Below are 25,507 nucleotides of genomic sequence, written 5' to 3'. Positions count from 1 at the left end.
ACAACTCCAAAAGACAGTGTTATCTCAGAGGTTAAATAAACAGTTCTGAATTATAAAGAGAAAAAAAAAAAAAGACACTTGCCACAATTTTTTTACACAAAGAAAAAAGGATTTTCCAAGGGCAGACCAAATACTGGTTTTGAGGTTACACTGCATTAAAACAGTCTAAGATGTGAGACAGAAATTAAGTTAGATCTATTGGCAATAACCTTCACCCAACTTGATCACAAGTTATATAAGGGCTACATTAAATATCCTTCAGTTTTGCCCATATCCTACTTTAATCTGAGCTACCTACTGAATCTATTAACTTACTTGATTACTTAATAAAAATTACAATCTAAAAAATAAGTAAAAATTCTGAAAAAATGCATCATTGTTTCTAAAAAAAAAAAACCCGGTACTCTTTTTAACTTTTAAAGTACCAGCCCATTGGCCAAAGAAAGTTCTGTGAAACTCTTGCCTGGTCAGCTAGACGGGACTAGGGAATAAAATATTTGTAATGAATGGTAAGGGAAAACATCCCAGGGAAAATCCTGTTAGGATTTACTGTTACTCTTCATTTATTGTTATATCTGTTCCAAATATATTTCTTTCCATTATTAAAGATTTAATGAAATAAATCAGAATATTAAATAAAGACAAAGTAGATTTGAGAAAGGAGCAGGAAGAAGGAAGATAAATTAAAATACTCACTCCTACCACATTTCCTTGACTTTATAAAGCAGAGTTTATATATTTCGAAATTCACTCCGAGGCTAAATTTGTGTAATCTGGAACCAGTGAAATTTCCAGTGCTCATTAAGGAAAACGTCTCAAATTAGGAAGGATAAAGAATTACACATTCTAGTCCTTCTATCAGTTTTCAGGAGACAGTTGGAAATAAGAAGTCACAAACAAAGGTGAGATCTCAGACCATCTGTACAAAATTCTAAAATAATATTTATTGACATAGAATAAGAGTAAATATTTGCTCAGAGCATGTGACTTGGAACTCAAGATATTTTGAGATGATACAGTGTCTCAATACCAAGCTTAATATTTTGACTGCTATCAGCAAATTCACTCCCGGTAACATAAGTGGAGATTTAAATAAATAAATAAATGGAAAACAAAGTACCACCAAAACGCATCATAAAACACACCAATAATAATAATAATAACAAACTCTACTGACACCATGAAGACAGCAGTTAACAATTATAAAGTAATTTAAAAGCAAATATTTTTCTTGAGAAAATTATGCAGACAGAAGTCTGTTAAAAAAGAAATCATGTGAATGATTACCCATAACTTAAAGACTCAGTAGCAGTTACAGGGCACGTAGGTGTAACTGCTGATCTCATGATCACCTTAAATTTTCCACACGCACAACACACACACAAAAAAAGATTAATTTAAAAGATTTGTTTCCAAGTGCAAAATCGGCTAACAATTCCTTGAATTTCTGAGTGGATGTGGATATGGTAATTATCCCCTGTTTGGACTGAGTGCTTCTTTTTGTGAAGAGGGATTAAGGGCACCATACATATAGAAAAATGTATGGGTTTTCTCCTTCTTCATCAGAAAGTTAACTTGGGGCCTCCAGAACAAAAGCAAAAAAGAGAAAAGGTAAATGCAAAACATCAAAAGCTTTCTCCTGGAGTAAACAGGAAAGCAATTAAAGAATCCCAAAAAAGCTATACTGAAATGAAAATGAAAAATGAAAACGTAAAATCATTTTTTTAATGAAAAAAGTCATCATTTTTAACACACACCGGACAAATGGTATCCAGCTATTGAGCAGAAGGTGGAAAAATTAAGTTGCTTATACTTAAAACAGCATTTCCATATAAGCATTTTTAATTTCTTTCAGATGCTTTTAGATCTTCCTAGTGATTAACTTCATTCAGCAGACATGAGTAAGTGCTTGTTTTCCAAAAGCTTGTAAAGTTTTGGCACTTGGTCTAATAAAAGATTAAACTTCCATAAAAATTTTGCCTCTAGTTTCTTCAAACAAAAACCATACTAGAAACTCAACAAGTGAAATATTCGTCCTACTTGTAATTTTGAAGTATAGCTACAAAACGTTCTGTAATCAGCCATGGACAGCACGTGAAACAGAACTGGCCAGGAACTCTTCCTCAGGAGAAGATACAGATGAATTATTTTTGTTAGGTTGGGAAAGACTGTAATAAAAAAAGAGTTTAGACCTGCAGTTGTAAGCTGCGGGATGCAAGCCTGCTCTCCAAGCCAAAGAACAGCCCTGAATTGTTTTATTTATACACAAATGCAGCCATAAAAGTCATATGCTTTGCAGGAATAGTAGCCTAAATAGTAGCATCTCTTGCCCAGACCTTCCTTTCCCGGGGTGCAAGCATTCGGGGCTTTTTTCATTTAACTTAAGGGTTATCTACTATGATAATGCTTATTTGTTTTGGTACTACATACACGTCACCTCCTCATAACAGTCTTTCCATATAAAATTTTAGCCCAGGTGATAATAGAAATCAATTTAAAGAGAAATCTAAGTCATTTACTTTTTAGATAAAAACGTTCTTATGGTTCTGTTTTAAAAATAAAAAGCTAAATCCTATTTCATAATGAGTTATTCCATATTCCATAAACACGAAGCTCACATTGTTATACACTATAGAGTGCTATATCTTTTGTCATTCACCTCTTAGAGTATGTTGTCCTCAGTGTGTTCAGCATCTGTATATCTGAGACTTCAAAGGCCGAATATAATTTGAGCTTTCAATAAAGGAAAAAAATTACTTTAAAAATTGTTTTGTCACACAGTGACTGAGTGCACAGGAACCACTGTTTTCTTCCACTTGAATGAAATATTAATCTACTAGAATCTTTTTGAGATACTTTTCAAAACAAATGTACTGATTCACAAGAAATCACCTTTTTCTTCTCAAATACTTGCACTGAATACTGATGGGATGCTGAAAACCATTTGGGTTTAGGTTTGGTTTTTTTTTTTTTCTTTTCGTTGGTAGTCTGGTACTTGCAAAAAGAATCTACGGTTGTGATGCTGTAAATTACCTGGTTATTATATCACCCAAGTAACACACTCCTTTTATTCCTATATTCCCATACATTTATTAAGCAAGGGTACAGGGAAAACCTATCGTTTGAACTGTGCTTTTCTCAACATCTGAAGTCCAAGTTTAAGTGACATTACAGAGTCAGTATTCTAATACAGTAAATATATCTAGGTCTCCGTATATTGGATTAATCCATCATAGCATATGAATTAAGGAATCAGTTTACTGTCAAAAGAAAACATAAAAGCGACATCGTCCTTTTTAGTAGTGGTGTTGTTTATTTAAGATCCTACCCTTGATTTTCATGATTCCTAGCAAGGTAGCTCCAGTAACCTGGTGTAATCATAAATGGAGATTATTGGAATAAGCAGCTGACACAGCCTCACCTTTTGAATTCTGTATTTCCACTATAAGTGCCAGAAACATTCTTACAAAAAAGTAGTCTGCAGAAAGCTATGCTATCCTATTAACTTTCCTGTCAATAAGGGCAACTGGATTGGTCAAGCCATACGTGTGGTCCTAGTGCCTGTGGCATCAGACAGCATAATGAATACAGAGAGAAGGAAATTCAGTAGATGCATCTGCCCATTTGAAATGCTCCCTGCGACTTGTTCTACTTCCCCTATGTCAATCTAAATCTCAGCCACCACCTAACAAAAAGGTAATGTTGACAAAACCTTACTTTTCAGTAAAACTTGTCAGTACACTGTCTGTCTATCTGACATTGCTATGGATTTTGATGAGTTAAAATGACTCAGTGACATTATTAATTTTGTCTTGACTAGGTGCAGTTTTCGTTTTCCCAGCTTACGCAGTCCTTGCATGCCGCTGTTTTCATAGGGAGAAACTAATACATCATTAATTGATGACCTCATCAAAGCAATGTAATAACAGTAACACTCTCCTCAATCTAAGATTTGTTTCTAAATGTCCATAGTAGTCACATCTCTAATACTAGTAGCAGTAGCAGTTTATTCTTTGCTGACAGCTCAAACACAGTATCTCATTGCAATTAAGACTGGATTGAAAGGAGATGATTTAAGAGTTACTTGTAAAACATTCATAACTAAAAAACATTTCAGAAAGACAAAATAAGGCCTTCTGTATATGCGCCGTTGAAAGAGGACAACCCCTGAAAGCAATGATACGAATACTGTAACAACATAGCTTTGTAACCTCCCAACATTCACAAAATAATAGAGAATAGCAAACAAACAAACTTGTATTACGTAAAAGAAGGTGGTTATACTAACTCATAAAGAACTCTCTGTCTTCTCACCCCCTTTCTCTCTTTCTCTCCATCACACACACAAAATTTTTTTAGCCCCTTTCCTACCCCTTTCCATCCCACTCTGTTTGCCCTTCCAATTGCTGCCTCAGGCACACAGCAACCAACCAACACAGCTACCTACTTCTGCATCTTGAAGGAATAAAAGAAGTCTTCTCACCTGAAGAAAGTAAAATGAGGTTTTCAAACTTAGCAATTTGAATGCATGGACCAACAGCTTTCATAAACCACAAGCTCTGGAGGCAGCTCCGTGAGCAATAACTGACAGATCATTTTATATTTGCAATACAGTGCATCAGCACATCTTCCTACATGCTTAACTTCACATCACAATACAGTTCTGACATAAATATTCTCTGATTTCCAACCAAGAGGAAAACTGTTAAGCAACTTGCAGACTACCTAGAGTCAAGTTTGTGCAACAATCTGGCCCTGGACTCGAACCAGAACAACCTTCCTCTTCAAAAACCTTGTCCCAGTTAAGAATATTTTATGATAGCTCTAATATACTGCATAGCACAACATTAGTAACGATGATGCAGTGCACTGTGAACAACTGATAGTGGAGTCATTATAATTCTGATGGTATGTTATCCGGTCTTATAAAATCCACGCAGGCAATGTTACTAGAGCTGTAAGTCATAAGGACAACTCATAGTGACTGGTTGTCCTTGGAAAACTGACAAAGTTCATTTTGTGTTCAGTAAGTTTGTTTCCCGAAAGGTTAGATATGATGTGATCACTAGATGCTTGACCCTTCCAAGCTGTTATCAAACACAGAGAACTTAAAACAAACATAAATAAAATCAATTAATACATTATTTTGCTCATTCTTTTTTGCTTGAGTTGTAGTCTTCTAAAGCTGCCCAGATATAAGAATGCTTGCTTGAACACTTTTCTTGAAGATATCATTTACTTGAGTAAATTCATAAGCTCACCTACCTCCTATATCCTATAACAAAAATACCTGTGCTACCTGAGATCTTTTCTGGATATTCCCTTCATATTTAAGTCCTCGCATGACATCTGGAAAACTCCACAGCACGCATTGTTCTCAACCAAGAGACAATCATATTAAAAGGTGACATTTGACTCCACCCACCAAAAAAAAAAACCCAAAACCTGAAAATGAGTTAAATACATTCAGCTGAAGTTTCTTCATGTACTTTAGATAATTCCCTAATATATGATAATGAAACCATGGACCATAACTTTGGAATATATAAATTTGAAGTCATTTTTTATTGAATGCAGTATGTAGCACTGGTAGCAGATCAAATACAATATGAAGAGAAAAAATACATTCACCCTTCATTGATCATGTCATGCAAGGACATAGGTAGTCTAATTCTACATAAAAGGAGATCGGCATCTTGATAGCATCCAAGAACTTCACGTCATCATGATGATGCAGAACCATAGTTAGCAACATGATGACACTGAGCTTTCTACCAGATCTTGCTACACTTACTCTAACAAGTATCATCTTACTATATTGCTATAGCAATCAATATCATTCATATAAGACACCAACATGTTTGTAAGACTGAGATATTATTCCAAATTCAGCAGCTCAGGTTAATTTCTAGTTGCAGTGTTTAATACAATAATATTCTTTATTTTAGGTTTAAAATGGCAATGGAGTGCTTGTTCTGGAAAAGGTTAGTTTTGAACTAATTACAAATTAAATGATTGGTAATCGAATTATTTTGGCTAAACATTCTCATTAAAAATCAAGAATGATTGGAAAAATATCAGGTTTATTACCAGAAAAACTGCAAACATAGGAGCATGATTACCTTCATGTTTTTCTGTTGAAAGACTCTGCTTGAAATCTGACAAGACCATCTCAGTATTTCCCACAATTGGTAAGCTTACAGTTTGAATAATTTAATTTTATGAAACAATCAGTGTGCTTTGCAATATGTATCTTTTCAATAACTTTTTCGTTTCACTTCCAAATAATAGCATGTTGGAATTCAGTAAGCTATAGTAATCACTGGTAAACACTTCCATTACCAGGTCCAAATCTAGTCACTAATAACTTCACCACATACCTGCCTTTAAGAATAAGATTTCAATTGGTGTTTGGTGATGTTTTTTTTTTATTATTTTGTTTTGTTTCGTATGTTATTTGTTTTAGAGGAACCCCTGATGATAAATACCTTCTTTTGAAAAGTGAGGGTCTTTTTCCCCAAGATATTAAATATACTTTTATGATTCAGAACAAGAAACTGGAATTTGGGTGAGGGTCACTTCTAAAGTAAAAGACACTTTTTCTGGTCATGTTAAATCTACCCTGACTTAGCAAAGCTCTATATATCTGAAAACTATGACACATCATTAGAGGCTTTACTAATCACAGAATCACAGAATCACAGATTGGTCAGGGTTGGAAGGGACCTCTGGAGATCATCTAGTCCAACCCCCCTGTCCAAGCAGGGTCACCTACAACAGGTTGCACAGGACGGCGTCCAGGCAGGTTTTGAATGTCTCCAGAGTGGGAGACTCCACAGCCTCTCTGGGCAGCCTGTTCCAGTGCTCTGCCACTCTCACAGTAAAGAAGTTCCTCCTCATGTTAAGATGGAACTTCCTATATTCAAGTTTGTGGCCGCTACCTCTTGTCCTATCACTGGGCACCACTGAAAAAAGACTGTTCCCATCCTCCCTGGCACCCTCCCTTTAAGTAAGCATTAATAAGATCCCCCCTCATTCTTCTTTTCTCTAGACTAAAGAGACCCAAGTTCCTCAGCCTTTCCTCATATGAAAGATGTTCTAATCCCCTAATCATCTTCGTAGCCCTTTGCTGGACCCTCTCCAGCAGATCCCTGTCTTTCTTGAACAGGGGAGACCAGAACTGGACACAGTGCTCCAGATGCGGCCTCACCAGGGCAGAGTAGAGGGGGAGGATGACCTCCCTCGACCTGCTGGCCACACTCTTCTTGATGCACCCCAGGATGCCATTGGCCTTCTTGGCCGCCAGGGCACATTGCTGCCTCATGGTCATCCTGTTGTAACAGTTCATCTTCAAAGAACATGGTGCTTCAACTGAATCCTGAATAACTGGTACAGAAATATCGTTCTTACGGGGAAAATCGCAAACCAATACCATTACACCCTTAGCCTTCAGAAGGCAAAATTATTCTGTGATCCAGGTAGAAACAAAAAATTCTTATCTCAGATTTTCCACTGAAAGGTAACAAATCTGTGCAGGCCACAACCTAATACTAAACGAGTAGTTACAAGATGCGAGTAGAAGAGATTGTAGCTTATAGATACGCTGTAAAATAACTTCACTCCTCAGTTCCTTCTTGAGTATCTTCAGCGTGTCAAGGTACCCGACTATCCTCACTGCTTAAATATTTAACCCCTGAGACTCTTTTAAAAAGTGAACAAACTTATTCCCTTTATATCAAAAAAGCTGGGAGCGTTGCTGGAAACAGTTCAGTCCAGGGACTCCTCTCAACAGGCAGTGGGTGAACCTGCATGAGGTTTGACTCTCTGACTTACACAGCCTTCCAACAGTATCCTGTAGGCTTTGAATATATGTAGCGCTGTATGGTATAACAATGCCAAATGTACAAGTTCTTACTGATTAAAACTTCTTAATAAAAAAGGTTCTATTTCTGCAAGGAATTCTTGATTTTAAAAAGATTTTATGACCAAAAAAGCTACGTCTACATGGTTTATTGTAAGCAAAGATACTCAAAGCCTTCTCAAGCTCAGAAATGGCTAGAAAGAAAATAGTTGTCAGAAGCAAATGTGGTTAAACGGCTTTAGATTCAGAGACACTTTACAAGCTGCCTGCTTGGAGATCTTCCATACATTTGCCTATAATAAACCATGTAGTCACATCCTATTTTTTTACAAAGAACTACTGAAGTCACTGAATGCTCACAGGAGTCTGATTCTTGGATTACCGGGACTGCAAAATAAATTCTTATATGGCAGTATTTTCTGCTCAGATACTATCATAAATTTCACTTTAACACAACATTTAAAATGAAGGTTGAGGAGTAAAATATCAGAAGTCAGAAAAGAATGTATTTGCATATGCCTGAGATTATACAGCTAAACACTCAAGTTCCCACTGTGTCCTGTATTCTTACACTAATAGCTGCTGAAACAATTATTTGATTTGGGTTTTTTTATCAAATTTGTGGCTACATGGGAAATCAGCTTGATTATTAACTAGTGAAGGTAAGGGACTCATCGGAACTTAAACTAGTGAGCTTCCAGAACTGATTTTCAGTGATAAAGCCTCTTGTGATAAAGTAGGAGACAGCTAGCCATTCAATAGGATGATAATATGACAAAATTACGACAACATTTGCAGAAGAGGATAGGTGGCCTGAATTACACCTTAATTATGATTTTTAAAACTATGAAATAATATATTTGCGGAGTTGAGTCAGTATATCTTCTCACTTATACATCAACTAGTGAACACGATAGAAGCTTTCACATTAATTATAATGACTACTTCCTTAATGAAGTGCAAAAATGTTTGTGTAATCTGGTTCACTTTCTTGAATTAGGTTACAGTTTAACACCCTGAAAGCAGGATTTTGTTGCTTATTTTTACAATCAGTTAGTTCAGCCCCAACAGATAAACACTGGTATCATCCTGTAACACCAATCAAAAGCAATGCTAAAGATGATTAAACACCAATAACCAGAACACTGTGCTAACATGGAATGCATTTTAAAAGAAGTAAGCGATAGCCACTTAATTTTATTAATGTATATCTTTTTAACCAACACAGGATCACAAAAGGTACACACTACATAAAATAAGTAACTGAGTAATAGGTTTGCTTCTCAAAATTACTAGATATGTAACTCAAACTTTTAATTTCTAGTGCCTGGAATACTCTTAGAAATCAACTCTCTTTGCTTCAATAAGTTAAATACATTCTTCAGATTGAGTCTACCAAGAGAATGCTTCCAACTACAGATTTTCTTTCTTGGCAATATCCAATATGATGTGGATATAATAACAATGATAATTATATTTTAACCATTCTTTCAGTTCTGCCTAATACAACATCAATAACTGTGAGCCAGAGAAAATGAAATTATTTCATGTGATTAATTTTTCTTTAAACACCAAATAATTCCATCTTCTATTTCAGCAGAAACATTGCCACCCTTTATCAACAGCTGCATCTGTGAACTCCATTTGTCCTCCAAGCTGAAATAATCTATACAAAACCTTTCAACTCTCTCCTTACTCTAACCCCTCATAAAAATGCTTTGTGGCTCAGAGCTTCATACAGGATGGAAGTTGGAATATACCTTTATTGATTCAGGCACACAGAAAGAGAGAAAATAAGGATGAATTTAGAAATTATATCTTCAGATTATCACTTAAGAAGAGAAAAAAACAGAATAAGAGTTTAATACAAGAAAGTAGTTATAATTTGTACACATGAAACATTTCAGAGGAAGCTTAATGTCTTTACACTGGAAGAGTCTGGTATCAGGTGTGGAATAGGTGGACAGAAGTAATTATCGTAAAGCAAATCTTTTCAAAATAATAATAGCAACAATAATTACTGAGATTAATTTCTTTTTAATTAATAAATTAAATATGTAAGGCGTTTTGAAATTACTTTTTGTAATTGACAAAGATATATCGAGAGAGCGAGAGATGAAGTAGTATTTGCATCATGCCCTATAACAGTGACTTCCAAAGGCACTTCATATTCATATTTTCTCTTTGAGAGAAAGATGCAGTTCCTGAAATAAGTACAAGAGTTTTGTAGTTACTCGTTTCATCACCCGTAGATTACAGACTCAGCAGGCCAAGTTGCAGAAGAACTAGGTCAGAAGCTGTACAAGACAGTTTCAAAACCTAAAATAATTCAGAATAATTACTCCCCCCCAAAAAAAAAAAATTGAAAACTGAAGAGAATCTGTTTTCATATTTTGTATGAAAAATAATGGAAATATCATTTTATATGTTATATAGCAATTAGAGACATAAAAATACAGAGCACAATGGATATCATACGCACTGCTCAGGAGTTACAGCACTGCTTTTCTGTTTAATTACAATTATCTACCTTTTCAACTTTAGACTACTTTTGAAGCCTTCTAAGCACATTAGCCAAGAAAAGATCTGCAGCACACAGAGATACGCGGATCAAAGTTAACTGTGATGAGACATCTAGTTTTGGAAGGGCTTCAAGGCATTATCCAGATAAGCTTGAAAAGACAGTACACCTGTCTGAACCTACACCAAACTCTTCTTTTTTCTGACTACATCATTTGTAACATAGGCAGATTTTAATTCTCTGGACAGTTCAAGCAGCTCTTCATTTCCTGTTACTACACATTTCTCATTTTGTCACACCTTCAAAGGTCCTACATTTATTTTAATAAATGTAAGACTGTCTTTTGTCAGCTGACCACTCTCTTCTAAAGTTGGGAACATTCTGTAAGTTGACTCTAATGAAAGAGAGTGGTCAGATCAGCAATTGTGAGTAATATTTATGAATCTTGTGATAAAAATGGACAGAATATCATCCGAGAGGTGATCCTCACTTCTTCAATTTATGCTCCCTTAAAAAAAATCTGGAATTTTATTCCTTTTTCCCTTTTATTTTGCTTCTCAATATAGTCCCTAAATCTCAGCTTGGTCCCTAAATACTCCTCTAAACCAAATCCATTCTAAGTGATAATGCAACATTCTCTGATTTCAGATTGGACCAGTAACAGAATACATTTTCAAGGGTTCCTTAACTTACAATCATGACATTTCATGAGAAGTCTCAGCATACAGTTTTGTAGCAATATTATTGGCGCACATAAACAACGCAGGCAGAACCACTCACTTTAGAAACCTGGATTTCTACCTTTAAATGTGCTTTTCTGTATTATGCAGCAGATTTCAGAAAAAGGAAAATTTTCAAGTAAAAATCATACGTTAGATCATAGCATTATGTATCTTAGCTATACCTAATAATTGCAGATGTCTGTTATTTAAAGAGCATTAAATAGCACATAATTGTTTGTGTGATCACTTATACTCTTTTGTAGGCAGGAAGGAAACTTAGTTATTATACTTAGATTATTAAATCAATCAGAAAGCTTAAAAAGAAGAATTTGTTACCAAAAAGAGAGAGGGAAAGGGGGGAGAAGCACTTAACAATGTGGTACTTTGATTTTTTTTTTTTTCTGCTTAGAGCTGTATCCTAACTGGAAATTCAAACTTCATAAACTTCTCAAATAAGGAGTCATCTTAGGGCCACAAAGACGGTTAAGGGATTGGAGGACCTGACATATGAAGGAAGGCTGAGAGTGCTTGGACTGTCCAACCTGGAAAAGGCTCAGGGGAGATCTTACCAATGTATATGAAACCTGATGGGGGTGGGGGAAGTAAAGAAGATGGAACCAGACTCTTCTCAGCGTTGCCCAATGGGCACAAATTGAAATACAGGAAATTCCACTGAAAACTAAGAAAAAATATTTTATTTTCAGAGTAGTGAAACACCAGAACGGTTGCAAAGAGACGTTGTGGAGTCTCCATCGTTGAAGACATTCAAACTCCAACTGGATGCGGCCCTGAACAATCTGCTCTGTGTCACGCTACTTTGACCAGGTGAGGCTGGACTAGATGATCTCCAGCAGTGCTTGCCAGCCTCAACTATTCTGTGGTTCTACGCGTACACAGTGAAAATATTGAGGAAAATGTTCACAAGCGACTAGAATTTTCTAGTGTCAACTAATGTGGTAGGTCATAACTGCACCTGCATCATCTATTGCAGTTATAGCAGTTCTTTCTTCGTAGGGCTCTTACAGTGGTTTTGGTACTTATTCACAATGTAGATGCACAAATGTTCATTGATTTGAACTCACAAGATCAGATTATAAGCTTATTTTTATACTTGCCTGTCTATAAAATGCTGGGCTGACTATCATGTAGCGCTGCTGTCATGAAGTTCCTTAGTTCGGCTGAGCCATACTCCGTGGAACACTACACCCCAGAGTTTGCTGCTGACAGTGTCAGTGTTTGCTTTTTTTGTGCTGCTTGAGATTCAATACCACCACAATGGGAAAAAATCATGCTCACCCCTTCTGTTGTGGTAAGCCATGTAATGTGAAACCAGTTCAAACCTAATAGCGATTTCATTTAAACCTTTCCTCTTTTGCAAGAGACTCGCAAAGCATTACCATCCTAAAAGGATTCAATGAATGATAACCTTTCATACGCCTGTTTTCTTTAATTTTGAATTATTTTCTTCTTTTTTTTTTTTAATCGTCATTTTAAAAAGATCTGCATCTGGCTTTGTGGGCCGATATTCTAAGAAATTGGATCTGTGTTTTTAGTACCATGTACTTTTATCATTAACTTGTTATGACCAGCTTTAAAGGACTAGAAAGGAATTGGATACTTTAGGAATTGGTTGTGGTTTTAAGCTGATTTCTTAGAATAAAAAAAAAATGCCAAAAAAAAAAAAAATCCAGAAGATATTGTATCAAGAAGAGATCTGCTCTTATATATTAACTGTAACACAAAACCCCAAATGATACTGTTGACAAGGGTTCTTTTTCCTGTCTCCCTCTTTTTGGCCTGCTTATTTGCCTCTGACTTCTTTCATGTTATCTCCTTTCTACTTTTCACATGCATTTTTTCCTTTGATATTTTCCTGCCTTACTTCCCGCAAATAATTTCCCTTTGCTTCTGCAATTTTTGATCTCTCCCTCATAAACACGAATGCTTCTGCCCTATAAAAACTTTCGTCCTTTCCCCACATAGATCTTATCTATTATTTTCACGTTGCATTCGTGCTGCACCCGCTCTATTTCCTTTACCAGATTTTATCCTATATGTCCTATTGTACAAGATATTTTAATCCAGATTCATTTTTTTTTTGCTGGTCATATCTGCCCAAACTACCACTGTGAGTCCTGCCTACCTGACACCCTCCCATGCTTGCCCACACTCTCAGTCTCATCCCTCCTTCCCTCTGCTGACTTTGCAACTCTCTCTTACTAACCTTAGTAGTCTGACTTGTCTTCATTTTGTCACTCCTCTTGATCTTTAGCCTTTTGAAAAACTGTGATTTTCTAATAAAACACCTCTGGCTATGTGTCTATCTCACTATGTAAAGCAGCTCTTGAGCCTGAAGGCCAAGAGGTATGGCCCCACTTTGGTCCACAGAGCTAAACTCTCTTCACTTTCCTCCCTCCTCCAGACAAGACATTTGCATCCACACTGCCAACAGTTTCTACCATGTGATATTTCCTGAACTGTGTATTTTTGGGGGGGAAATGTTAGCCAGCTATGGCCAGAACCATCCCAAGGATCATGCTCATACTTAAACAGACACATGATCATGGCCACGTACTCAAAAATCCAGCCGGCTATCCAATCTCCAATACCCAGCAATGTTCCTCTCTATTTGGATGTGTCTAATGTATTATCTTTCTTTTGTCTTAGAGAAAATCAGTGCTAGAGACTGAGCTATGCAAACAAGTGGGGAACAAAAACAACAATCACAGCATGGTAGAAGTGGAAGCTCAGGTGAGCTTTGCTGAGGCAAGTGGGAGAACTTAACTCATCTGTAACACGAAAAGAGAGAATGTGGCACCACCGTCGACAGCCCGACTGTTGGGTGCCTCCATCTTCAGGTGGCTCTGTTCATCCCCCTCCTGCAACACAGCCTTTCTTAATTTAACTATGTCTAAAGAGCACATCACTGCTAGGAGATGTTATAGTAACTTTCAAAAGAAAACAGCAGTTTGAGAAACAGATTGTTACAGGACTTTACATTAGTATAAGGCCTCAGGAGATGTATCAAAATAGAATTTCAGGATGAAAAATTAAGAAAGACATGTGTGCAGCGTGGAGTTATTTTAACTAACTCGGTTTCTTCAGGCAACTATATTCATGATGACATTATCTAATCACGCAAAGCAGCAAAAAATCAGAAGATATCTGATCTATTAAAAATGAATAGGGAGATTATTGTCTAATGATAGGTAATTCATGCTTTGAAAGGGTTTTTGTTTATAAAGAAAAAGAACAGGGGAAAAAATTATAAAGGATTATTATTTGCTCAGTTATTTGTATTTTGAAGTACCGAGCTGCCACAATTTCCATTACATACAATACATTTATGTAGCAATAATGTTATATTATGGAACTCCGTTATGATATTTGGGCGCTGGTTTCCTAGACTGATAATTTATTAACAAGCGGATATATGCCAAATATTCACAAGAGTGCCCACGTGAAGGTGTTTCTAGCGATCCTACCTGTTGGCGGGATGATTCCGGGAGACATTAGGCCTGGGACAGAATGTGGCATGATATGAGAATTCTCTGGGGAGGTGACACTTTGAGTCCTCTTAGGAGGCCTTCCAGGTCTAGAACTGAAACAAACAAACAAAAAAAAAATTTTTACAATTAAGCTGTTGTCTTACACATCATTTCAAAGTTGTTTCAAGTGGTAACATGGACTGTAAATAAATTTGTTTCAAGGACGGTTGCTTTTGCAGTTAGATGTAATAGACTTCCATCACTAATTAGATTACATGCTGAATTCATTTTCCTCATTGAAGATCAGCCGCTCTTGATGCATAATTCATAGCCTGCACCTCGTTACCTGCTTCTTCATATTAATATCTATACACAGTTTGAATTGCCTCGTTTGCATATGCTAAAGTTCTGCATGCAGCCTTCAGCACGAAAATTATGCACTAACTTGTAATAATTATTACAGTCAGCCTGCTATTGATTTATGAGACTTTTAAAAACCAAATATGTGTAGTACTTGTAATGAATGATATTTTAAGGTTCTTCAGGAAATTAAAAGGCAATGGCTGCCTAAGGAAATGTTCTGCTTGTTTGATTTAATACTACAGTTAGCTGGGAGGTGGAATGAAAGAGTGATTCAGACCTATAGCACATTTTGCGATGATATGTTTTATTACTTTGCACTGCTAGCCTGATATCTAGATGATAAATGACAATACATATCTAATGTGTGAAAAGGTCTTGCAATTTCTTTATTTTTTGTCATTTAAAAGATAAGTCAAGTTATCATTTAACCCTTATTCTATTTAAAGTGAAAATCTCACTAAGACACCTTACTTTAAATATACTACTTTATGTCAGAAAGGACTCAGAATTATTTGTAAGATATTGGTGAGCAACTGCCATCATAGCAGCTTATATCTGTCCAGGATGGAAAAATAAAGGGCTTCAGGTTTAAGCACTCCTTGTCTGTTAAATGCTCACATACACAACTTTCCATCTCCTGGACTGTGTAAGTAGCATACAAATTAGGTACGGATTACAATGAAAATACTTATTACCCACTTACATGCAAATATGTACCTGCTACATACAATGCATATCCAAAGGCTTGTATTCTTACGTATAGATCATAGCACGGTACTATTGCAATATCCTCCAACTGCTTATTTAGGGGGCATTGCGGAATAACTTCACAGAAAAAAAGGGCATGTGTGGTTCTAACACTGCAGTGTTAACCTGTGCTTTGCCAAACATTCGAGGTTCTTCATTTGTTTCAAAACAAGAAAGAAAAGAAAGGTGGCTACGAAAGGTTTTTCTCCTTAGGTCCTCGCACTAACAAAACTCTCACCAAGGATAATGGCATTTTCAGCTATGCTGGGACTGTAGAAGGAGGCAGAAAATAAAATACCTCTGTCTTCTGTTCATATTCATTCCCCTTGTGTTTGCAAATACCCTTTTATTTGCAACTTCTACAACCTACCTTTAATAAACCAAAAACAATCGAAGTACAGGGCATTTTCTCGCAGTTTAATGACTCGAGGCATTGAGTCATTAACCTTAACTGATCATTAATTCCCAACTTAATGTCCTGAGCTGAGGTCATTATTAAAATTATAAGCTTGATAATTTCTTTGATTGGTTTGGGATTTCTGATTTTCTTTAATACAAACAAAATCGTCATATGTTCACAACTACAAGACAAACAGTTGGAAAAAAAGAATATTGTCTTATTCCAGTTCACAGAACCAAATTGTGTCTTCCGTCTTTCTTTGAAATTTCCTTAGTGATTTACAATAAAAATAAACATACCATGAATACACATAAAACTGATAAAAACATTATAGACAAAAATGATCTGATTTAAATGGAGTGTTTCTAATATATTCACCCACCAAAAAACGCCACTATGTAAGGAAACTTTAATGGCTTAATTTAAATACCTACGATGATGCACTGTTCTCAAATCACCGCTGTGATATGAGTATGGAAGGGTCTGACAACAGCATAAAAAACACAAGCAGGGTGCCATGGCATAATGCGCAACCTACCAATGACTTCCAAGTCTTTAAAAAACAAGTTCACTCCTGCAAAGATTCTCTTTGATGAATTAATGCTTACTAACAAATATAGCTGCGGTGAAGTCGGAATGCTTTTGTCTTTGATTTTGAGGAATAAAACCAGCCCTCTTCAAAGCCTAAGAGAAGACACCCATGGACCAAATCTGTAAATGAAGGTCAGCAGCAAACTATAGGTGAAAGATATGGAAATACCCAAGGCAAAACTCTTCCTTTGGTCGCTTTCTACAATCAAGTTGATTGTGCTACTCTGTACACAAAAGACCCCAGCAACCCAGCTCTACCCCATGATTTATCCCAGACTTTACCATATAAGTGTTTTCGTGAAGTCCTAAACTCCCAATTCCCATCCAACTAACAATATTTAAAGGAAATTTCTGAGACGTAAACCTCTTTTATCCTGGTATAATTTTTAAGTGACAAAGCGCTAACTCCAGTTTACTATAATACACCTTTAGCTATTTAACAAGTGCTGTTCCTTATGACAAGGCAGAAAAACAAATGTAAGAATTATTTCTTAAGGTCTGGAAGATCTGATTTAGAGTCACAGGAGACTCTGCAATACGCAATTTAAATAAGTAAATCTCTGATTGGTTAAAATAAGGACACACTGATTTTTCCCAATAGCTGATTAAGTAACAATAATTGTCTTAATTGGTTATTTATTATGTGCCTGTTTCATTCACCAAATTCCTAACTTGAAATATTACCATTTTATAAGATCTGCTTTCAAACAATAAGAAATGCAAGAACTTTGTATGAATCATTAGCAAAGTTGTGGAAAAAACACTGTGTAAAAATTACTTTAAAAAATAGTAACTTTGATTCTATTTAAAAACTTGCACGTTGTTTTGTTGTTCATTATCATTTTTATAGCTATATGATAAACTCTTAAAAAAAACATTAAAAGCATAGCAAATGAGTTTAACTATCATAAACAGAATGATAAAAATAGCTTAATGAATCATTTTGCTGGTAATTTTCCTAGACTTGTGTATAGTAAAGACCTACTTATTTTTACATTAGGACAAGTTCACTTTCACTCCAAGATAAGAAGCCTGCTTCAAAGTACTCACATTCCTATTTTGTATCAAAATCAGTAGATTTGTCTTCAGTATGAAAATAAAAGATAATTTAAATAGGTATGAGTTGATTTGTTATGCAAAAGATATGTTTAAACGCCAGAGTGTAAGTTATTCTTCTAGTTGATGTCACCGAGATACCAAAATAAGCATTTAAAAACTGTTGATAATACTCTTCTTGCTCAAATTTAGATTTTACATATAGGCTTCTATAGAGATGTAAAAGATATTGTAAGATTTTGTCTTTTATCTGAATTAAACCACTGGAAGAACAAGATACATTTGACTTTTTAAGGTAATGCTAGTTATCTCAATGGGTAAACTACTCAAAACTGACCCATTTTGATTTTGAAGATGACTACACTTTGGATTATTAAGAGCTAAGATTAACACGCAGAAGTGCCAAAACTCAAAGAGCTAACATAAGTCTTATGAATACCTAGGGTCATAGTACAGGGAAGTCAAGGAGTCTTTTGGGACTCTGCAAGAAGACACTAGAAGAAACAGACCTACATCTGGAAGTCATAGCTGGTCTTCCTCTCTACTGTTTCACTGTTTGAAGATTAAATTAGAGAGAACAGAAATCAGGCAATTTCAACAAAGATTCAAGGAAGCCACAATGATTAAGTGGTTTAAAGACCTGAGGAGAAGTCAAAGGGAAGTTACTGGTTCCTTGTTTACCTATTAAAAAGGATATGTAATGGAAACATTGTCACTCTTTCTGCTTTTAGAAATATAAATCTGTGAGTTAATTTTTTTTCTCTCTAAAACTGAAGTTTTCATGTCTGAGGTATCTTAACATATACTGAAGAAGAAAATGAACGCTTCCTATAGGACCACATTTTACTAACTTAATGCTCAGTTTTTCAAGTGAAGCACCTAAATGCATTTAGCTCCCTCAAAACTCATCTGCCTTATACAGGCTTGTGTAAGCGTTGTATCAAAATTTGCAGACTTTTTTCAGGGTTTAGAAGGTACTCCCACAGACTAAGCTTTATGTTTGTAGACAATTATCACAATTTACAATTACAATATACCGCTATGTGACAGAGGAACTAAAGGTGCAGACTGGTGAACCTTGAAACTCTCAAAAAGTGAAAGAAATATTTTCTTCATTAGCATCAGCTAATTAGATATTCAGAACACCTTCCAGAACCACTGAAAATAAATCCATCAATTATTGGTCAGATTTGTATTTCATCCCTTCAACTTTCACAAAGACTTCAAGGAATACCATGGCTCTAGCATTTTCATCTTAGAAGGAAAGGGTATACACGTCTTCTGCAGTGTGACAAAACATGAGAAGCAGTTGGGAGTATTTTGTCCTAAAATACAGCAAATTCTCTGAAGTAGTTCTTTTTTGGTCTTTCAATCAACATATATTAGCCTTACATCCTTCCTGTGTTACTGAATCTAGACAACAACAGATGGCTGAATTAAAGAATAAAAAAATGGAAGAATCAGTTGTTATTATCAGCTAAAATCTTGTGCTTTGATTACACTTTTAAAGTTTTATGCACCTCCAATTTTATTATCAAAGTATGAGCTTGTTGCTAGAAATCACTTTGATAGTGCAAAACAAAAGTAGACATAATCAGCAGAAGATCTGGTCCTGTACAATGACGTGGAAAGAGGTGAAGAGAGAAGAGCTACAGGTTTATCCGCAGGCTTCAAAAGTCAGCAGACTTTTCATTCAGCTCTTTTCACTATCTGCCAAAAGACAGCCATGGTTTTAAAAATTAAAGGTCTTATCCCTGAAAGCCTTAGACACAGAGACCTCCTCCCACTGATTTCTGTTAGAGTTCTGAGAACCAAGGAAGGTATTAGTTTCAAAACAGCTGAAACTCTTTATAAGTGGTATATACCTCTCAGAGTACGTAACTAGCATTTTAAAGATGACTGATTGCACGGCAAAACACATACTATAAAATGAAAAGAGTGTGCAACAAAGTTGAGATTTCTCATTCTGATATCCTGACTTTAATCATAGAATCATAGAATGGTTTAGGTTGGAAGGGACCTTGAAGATCATCAAGTTCCAACCCCCCTGCCATGGGCAGGGACACCTCCCACTAGACCAGGTTGCTCAAAGCCCCATCCAGCCTGGCCTTGAACACCTCCAGGGATGGAGCTTCCACAACTTCTCTGAGCAACCTGTTCCAGTGCCTCACCACCCTCAAAGTGAAAAAATTCTTCCTAAAGAAGAAATTTCTTTGAGGAATAATTGTGCAAAATTAATGCTTGATGAACAAAGTTGCACTCTTTAAAATTATTTTTATTCAATACATGAAGCATCCCTAAAGAAAACAGCAACTCTGACCAGCTGTAAGAAGGCAAACTGCCTTTCTAGCCAAAACCAATTATTTCCAGGGACGGTTTTCAACATTTACAGTTTTATTTTTAACCTTGTCTGTGAGCGAGTTAGGTACACAGAAATACTGTCCTCATTAGAAACTGAGCGAACACGATGCAGTGAAGCTGCCATTGGCCAGGCAGTTTTATAAGCAGTAATACCGGGGGGTGGCGGGGACAGTTACACTCCGGAGGTGATAGGCAGCAAAGCTGTAACAAGCATTTGGCGTATTTATTTAATGTATTTTTTATGTTCTTAGAACTGCTTAGAACAGCTTTGAATATCAATATCGATTTTAGCTACGTCAGCATTTATGCATCTCATTTCGGTACATATTGAAGACCGAGGCTTTATTTCTCAGTTCTTCTACTTCCCCTCAGAGCTTCAAAGCCTGACGGGGAATTTTTGACCTGAAAGCAGCTGGATGAATGAAAGTTAGGTCAACAGCCACTGGAAGTGGTTATTACGTGTCCGCCGTACGATGGCCACTGCAAACGGGCTGAGGATGTCAGAGCCCGAGGCTACGTGCTGACGTAACGCAAAGACAGGGATGCCCCGTGGCAACCTGGAACCAAAGACAGCGGACTCTTCCCACACGGCATACGCGGTACTTCTGCTTTTTGGGATAGCTTCCATGCTGCTGTTGCCGTCATACGTGCAGCCTTCACACGAGTAAGACTTGAGCCAAGGGCGTGTCAATTCTGAAAAATAAGGCCTAGGAAGACTGACTAAACCTTTTGTGTAATTTAATTCCTTTGGTTGGAAAACACTTGCTCGCCAAGGTAACCTTCATAAATATTTCTAATGCACTGAACTAGCATTTTAAAGGCAAAAAAAAAAATGACAACGTACATCGATCTAATCCTTATACTTTACTGTTTTAAGTTTTCCCCTTCTACTCCCACTGAAGAACAAAGCAAAAGAATGCAATTCTAAGACTGGTTGTATATCTATTTTGGCAGTTAGTAAAACAAACGTTAGAAATCACACCATGTCCTTTTTACTTGCAGCAGTCATATAAAACAATAAAACTCTCAGTGCAATTACCTTGAATTTATTTTTCTTCTCACAGTTAAACAGAAAATGTTCTCACACAATAATTAGTGCTGAACTCATGATATATTAGGAGTTACTGAGACAGCATGCAATGCTGATAAAAATAAATACAAAGATCTGTTTAAAAATCTTCACAAAGAAGCATATAAATGATCTTTAAAAGAACTACATCATGTTATAGGAGGGAGTAGTGGAAAAAGCATACTGATAAAATATTACTGCTTTTCATTAACAGAACACTGTACTGATATTTTTGAACCAAAATGGCCAAAAACGGATATTTGGTTAGAAATGCCGTACCAGTTTATCAGTGGTCCAAATAATTATGGAAGAAAATGGAAGAAAATATATCGCACTCCATATCTCATTCTAAAGCCATTTACAGCAGTAATACATGAGCACTGGAGAGTATTAGGATAAACTTTTGGGGGAGTAGAGAAGACCTTGTTGAATTATTTCTTTTTCTAACAGACCAGTCATGTAAACATCACACCGTTTCCATCTTCCTCAACCCTGCAGCCCAAATCTCTCTGCTTTTCAGCAAGATCAGGAATATTCTTGATAGAAGTGCACAAGATACAAGGTACAGAAGTGCAAGAATATATAGAATATATATTACAGCAACACCTGCCGGCTCTCACTTGATGGTTGAAGTCCCACTACAAACACAATGAAAGAATCTACGAAAAAGATTCTGCTTGACTCACCATACTACTGAATATGTGAATGAGCTAAAGGGCAAGAAAGCAAATAAAACCAGTTAGAAAGCTGAGCGTTACTGGAGTAAATTACAGTACCAGATTTGAATACAGCTGTGATTGTACATAAGTTTAAAATATTACTGAAATGTGACTGTTCTCTTAATGAAATTGAGATCTGTAAGTCATCTATTGGAAAGGCAAAAACAGATAAGAAATTAATCTAATTCTGTTGGGTGGCAGAATTATGATGTCAGAAGTAAATTAAGCCAAAAAGTTCACTGCTTCATCTAATTAGCTGAAACACTAGACCTGCCTGGAAGTTCTTAAAACATTTAAGTATGTTGGCTCTCATGATTATGTAATAACTGTGAAACATAAGCCTCTGACGATGACAGCCATACAAGCTAGAGTAGAAAATAAGTCTGAATGAACAATGAAATGCAATTATTAAACAGAACTCATACATAAATTCAAACCATATTGATATATTTTCACTTGCTATAAACATTGCTTCAGAAAGAGTACTCAGAATATCCAATAGAAGTACAGAAATCACAGCACCGGAGATCCTGAAGAAAGTTATTTAGGAATACTGGCAATATCAACAAGAAAACCTTGCAAAATCATATTTATTTCATCTATTTACACTGCTGCCTTTTCAGAATAATTCTTGCAACTACAAAAAAAAAAAAAAAAAAAAAAGAAAAAAAAAAACAAAACCCAAACCAACAACACTCTGTACAAAAAGCAGTGATTTAAAGTGCATGCTTCCCACAAATGCTCTTTCTGTCAAGTTATAACAGATGCCTTTCCCATTTCACTCAACCTTACAGCATAAACCGCACCCATAATTTAAATATGCAAGCTAAATGATTCCTTCTAACAGTGTTATTCACCCACATGAAACCCCAAAGTACAACAGATGCAAAGCCTATTTTTTCCTCAACTGTTTTCATCTTTTCTTAGGCTTTTCATTCTAAAAACATCCCCTCAAAACAACATCAACTATGTATATTATAAAAATGTCAAGCATGGAGCTCATAGGCCAGAAAGGCAGGTTAGATCCATAACGACACAATATCTAAAAGAATTTGAAGCTTTCGTTTTTTAAAAAAGTTTCTACTTCAAGTTGCTGAGATGATTCCTAATGTGAAGCAAGTGTAACTGATGTGGTTATTCTGTTAAGAGTCCGCAGATGGCCCGAAACAATGATTTAAATGTATGAACTTTAGTTGGAATGAACGGTCCTGCTTCAAGGCTTGTTTTCTAACCATCTGCATTCATCTCTGCATATAACTTGCACATGTAATTACAAATTTGTGAACATAAATCAGATAATTGCATGTACAAATAACCAATTACACTCAAAGCAGAACTGGGCCATAGAATAGCACGCTCCTCTTTTGAACGCATATAGAACCATACATACCTAAGTGAGTATCTTCGTTTAAGAAATTTCTCACTCGTCTAGAAAAATAACATCTGATTTGTTTTCCAGTAGGACATACTGGGCAGCAGCTGCCATTTTGAGATCCATTTTAAAAAAAAAAGGGGCAGAAACACAAGAAGAAACAACACCTACATAACAAACAAGCCCACCATTGCTCAAGGGGTCACAGAGCTGGTGTTCTTTACCTCCTGTATTAAATTAAAGATAGATAAACATTTCAATGCTGATTTAAGCTCAAGTAAGAATGAAAAAAAAAAAATTATACTATTCAAGGCAAGTATTTTGTGAAAATACTCTGGTTCTCCTGGCAGTTTGTTAATTAATATGCTATTCTTATTCATAACAGTTGATAATGGAGTTCTATCATATAAGTGTATCCACTGTAATATCTGAATGCATTCATCACTTAATTGGCCACAATTCTTCGCATGAAATGCTGAAACAAGTGAACTGTCACCTTTTTAATGAAGCTGCCTATATCTTAAACCCTTTGCCCTTTAAAAAACTATTTATACTCAAAATGAAAAATTTTATTCTAGCTTCTGCCACAGACTGTGGTTAATGTTCACTGCCCTTTATTCACCTTATTTTTAATTCTGAAAACCCACACTCATTAACCGTACACTTCCAAAGAATTGCTGGAACCACCTAAATAAAAGCTGAAAAGTGACTTTTATCGTACATTTGAGAGTAACAGTAGTGGTATGAAATACCAAAAAGACTCTCCGTTGGTCTGTATAGCTGTAACTGCACAGCTGATGTAACACAGATTGACGGTATCCATTAAAATCAAGAATTTAAACCTTTAAATAAGGTGGTTTGTATTTGCATATATGTATAAGTACAAACCTATAAATGGATACCCAGGGCCAGGGTGAGGTATTTACGTTGGGTAGCATTGCACAAGTAACTCTGGTGAAACGAATCCACCCTCTGAGCGAGCGCACTTCTATCTGTTATCAGTAAGCAAGTCCTAAACTAAAAGTTAATGAGTATGCGCATCATTAGTTTCACGTCTGTCATTCGGACTTCAAACTCTTTGGGACAGGAACCAGCTATTAGTATAACAATGGGTTTGTGCAACACCCAGAACAACGGTCACAGACCAAGAGATACAAGAGGGCTGGTTACCCCTGTAGGTCCTCCTTAACTAGGAAATCCTTGCATGTACACTAGTTGTACTTTGCTTCCAAAACACAGCAAAATATGAACTCATAGGGAAAAAAAAAATTATGGTATGTTCCAGGAAAAATCCCTGATCTGTGTACCCAGTTCCCCAAAATCTCCTGTTTGTGAAATCAAGATCCCAGGTGTGTTGCAGTGTTCCAACCTTGTAAGTCTAGATGTAGCCTTGCTCGGCCTTTATATTCTACTACGGAATATCATAAAATAAATTTGCATTTTATTTTCCTTGTGCAAGGCAAGGAACAGAAACAATCACCCAAATTCAACCTCCCCTTTTCGTTGCAGAGCTACACCTATAACCATATGAATAACGGGGTGCTTAGGGACATGGTTTAGTGGTGGTTTTGGCAGTGTTATGTTGGTGGTTGAACTTCACGATATTCAAGGTCTCCTCCAACCTAGACAATTCTACGATACTATGATTCTATGATAATTCTCTTCTATGAATAGTAGCACAATTTTCCCTGCTGAGCAGTAGTAGTACTATAGTAATTTGGACGATACAGAATACCAATCCAAGACTCGGAAGTCCTAAAAAAAATAAATTAAAAAAAATAGACAGTTCAAGTGGAAATACTAAAGTGATCCAACCAAAGATACTTTTATTCGTTATCCTTTCAACAACCTAAAAGCAATTCGTGTGTTTCTATCAAGTTACAGAGGATCAAATCTGGTGATATCGTAACCGTAACCCCTTAGTCGGTGTTTGTAGATATGTTATTTGCAGGTCTGAAATACAGCCAGTGCTCAAAGCTGTCCCATAATTATCTTATGTAAAGTTTGCCCTATCAGAAGTCACAGTCTGCTACTAACGTGTTATCCTAGGGAAACACTGAAAAGTTAATCAGTCATTTCTGTTAAGTAGTACGAGTAGCCTGTTTTTAGATAACAGAGCTGACAAATGTATCTACTTCTGGTAAGATTTTATTATTATTTATATTTCTGTGTAATTCTGGTAATTCCATTTGGGCGAAGCTTCATAAAATACAGTTACACAGGAAGATATCTAAGGA

The 25,507-nt window shown here is 36.1% G+C and overlaps 1 protein-coding gene across 4 annotated transcripts in view; it reads right to left on the bottom strand.

The window, feature by feature from the left end:
- The window catches only part of DACH1 (dachshund family transcription factor 1), a gene marked incomplete at its 5' end in the record, with an annotated part of 370,375 nt that overhangs the window by 199,230 nt on the left and 145,638 nt on the right, over positions 1–25,507 (bottom strand). For all 4 annotated transcript variants that reach the window (XM_082494621.1, XM_082494622.1, XM_082494623.1 and 1 more), the window contains one exon: positions 14,590–14,705. In XM_082494621.1, coding sequence (XP_082350747.1) covers positions 14,590–14,705 — 116 coding nt within the window. The remainder of the gene's footprint in view (positions 1–14,589; positions 14,706–25,507) is intronic.

The sequence above is a fragment of the Vanellus vanellus genome, assembly GCF_965231255.1.
Source record: "Vanellus vanellus genome assembly, chromosome: 1".
In the NCBI taxonomy this organism is placed as follows: domain Eukaryota; kingdom Metazoa; phylum Chordata; class Aves; order Charadriiformes; family Charadriidae; genus Vanellus; species Vanellus vanellus.
The sequence above is the reverse complement of the archived record's forward strand: the minus strand, read 5'-3'. Positions and strand labels throughout refer to the sequence as shown.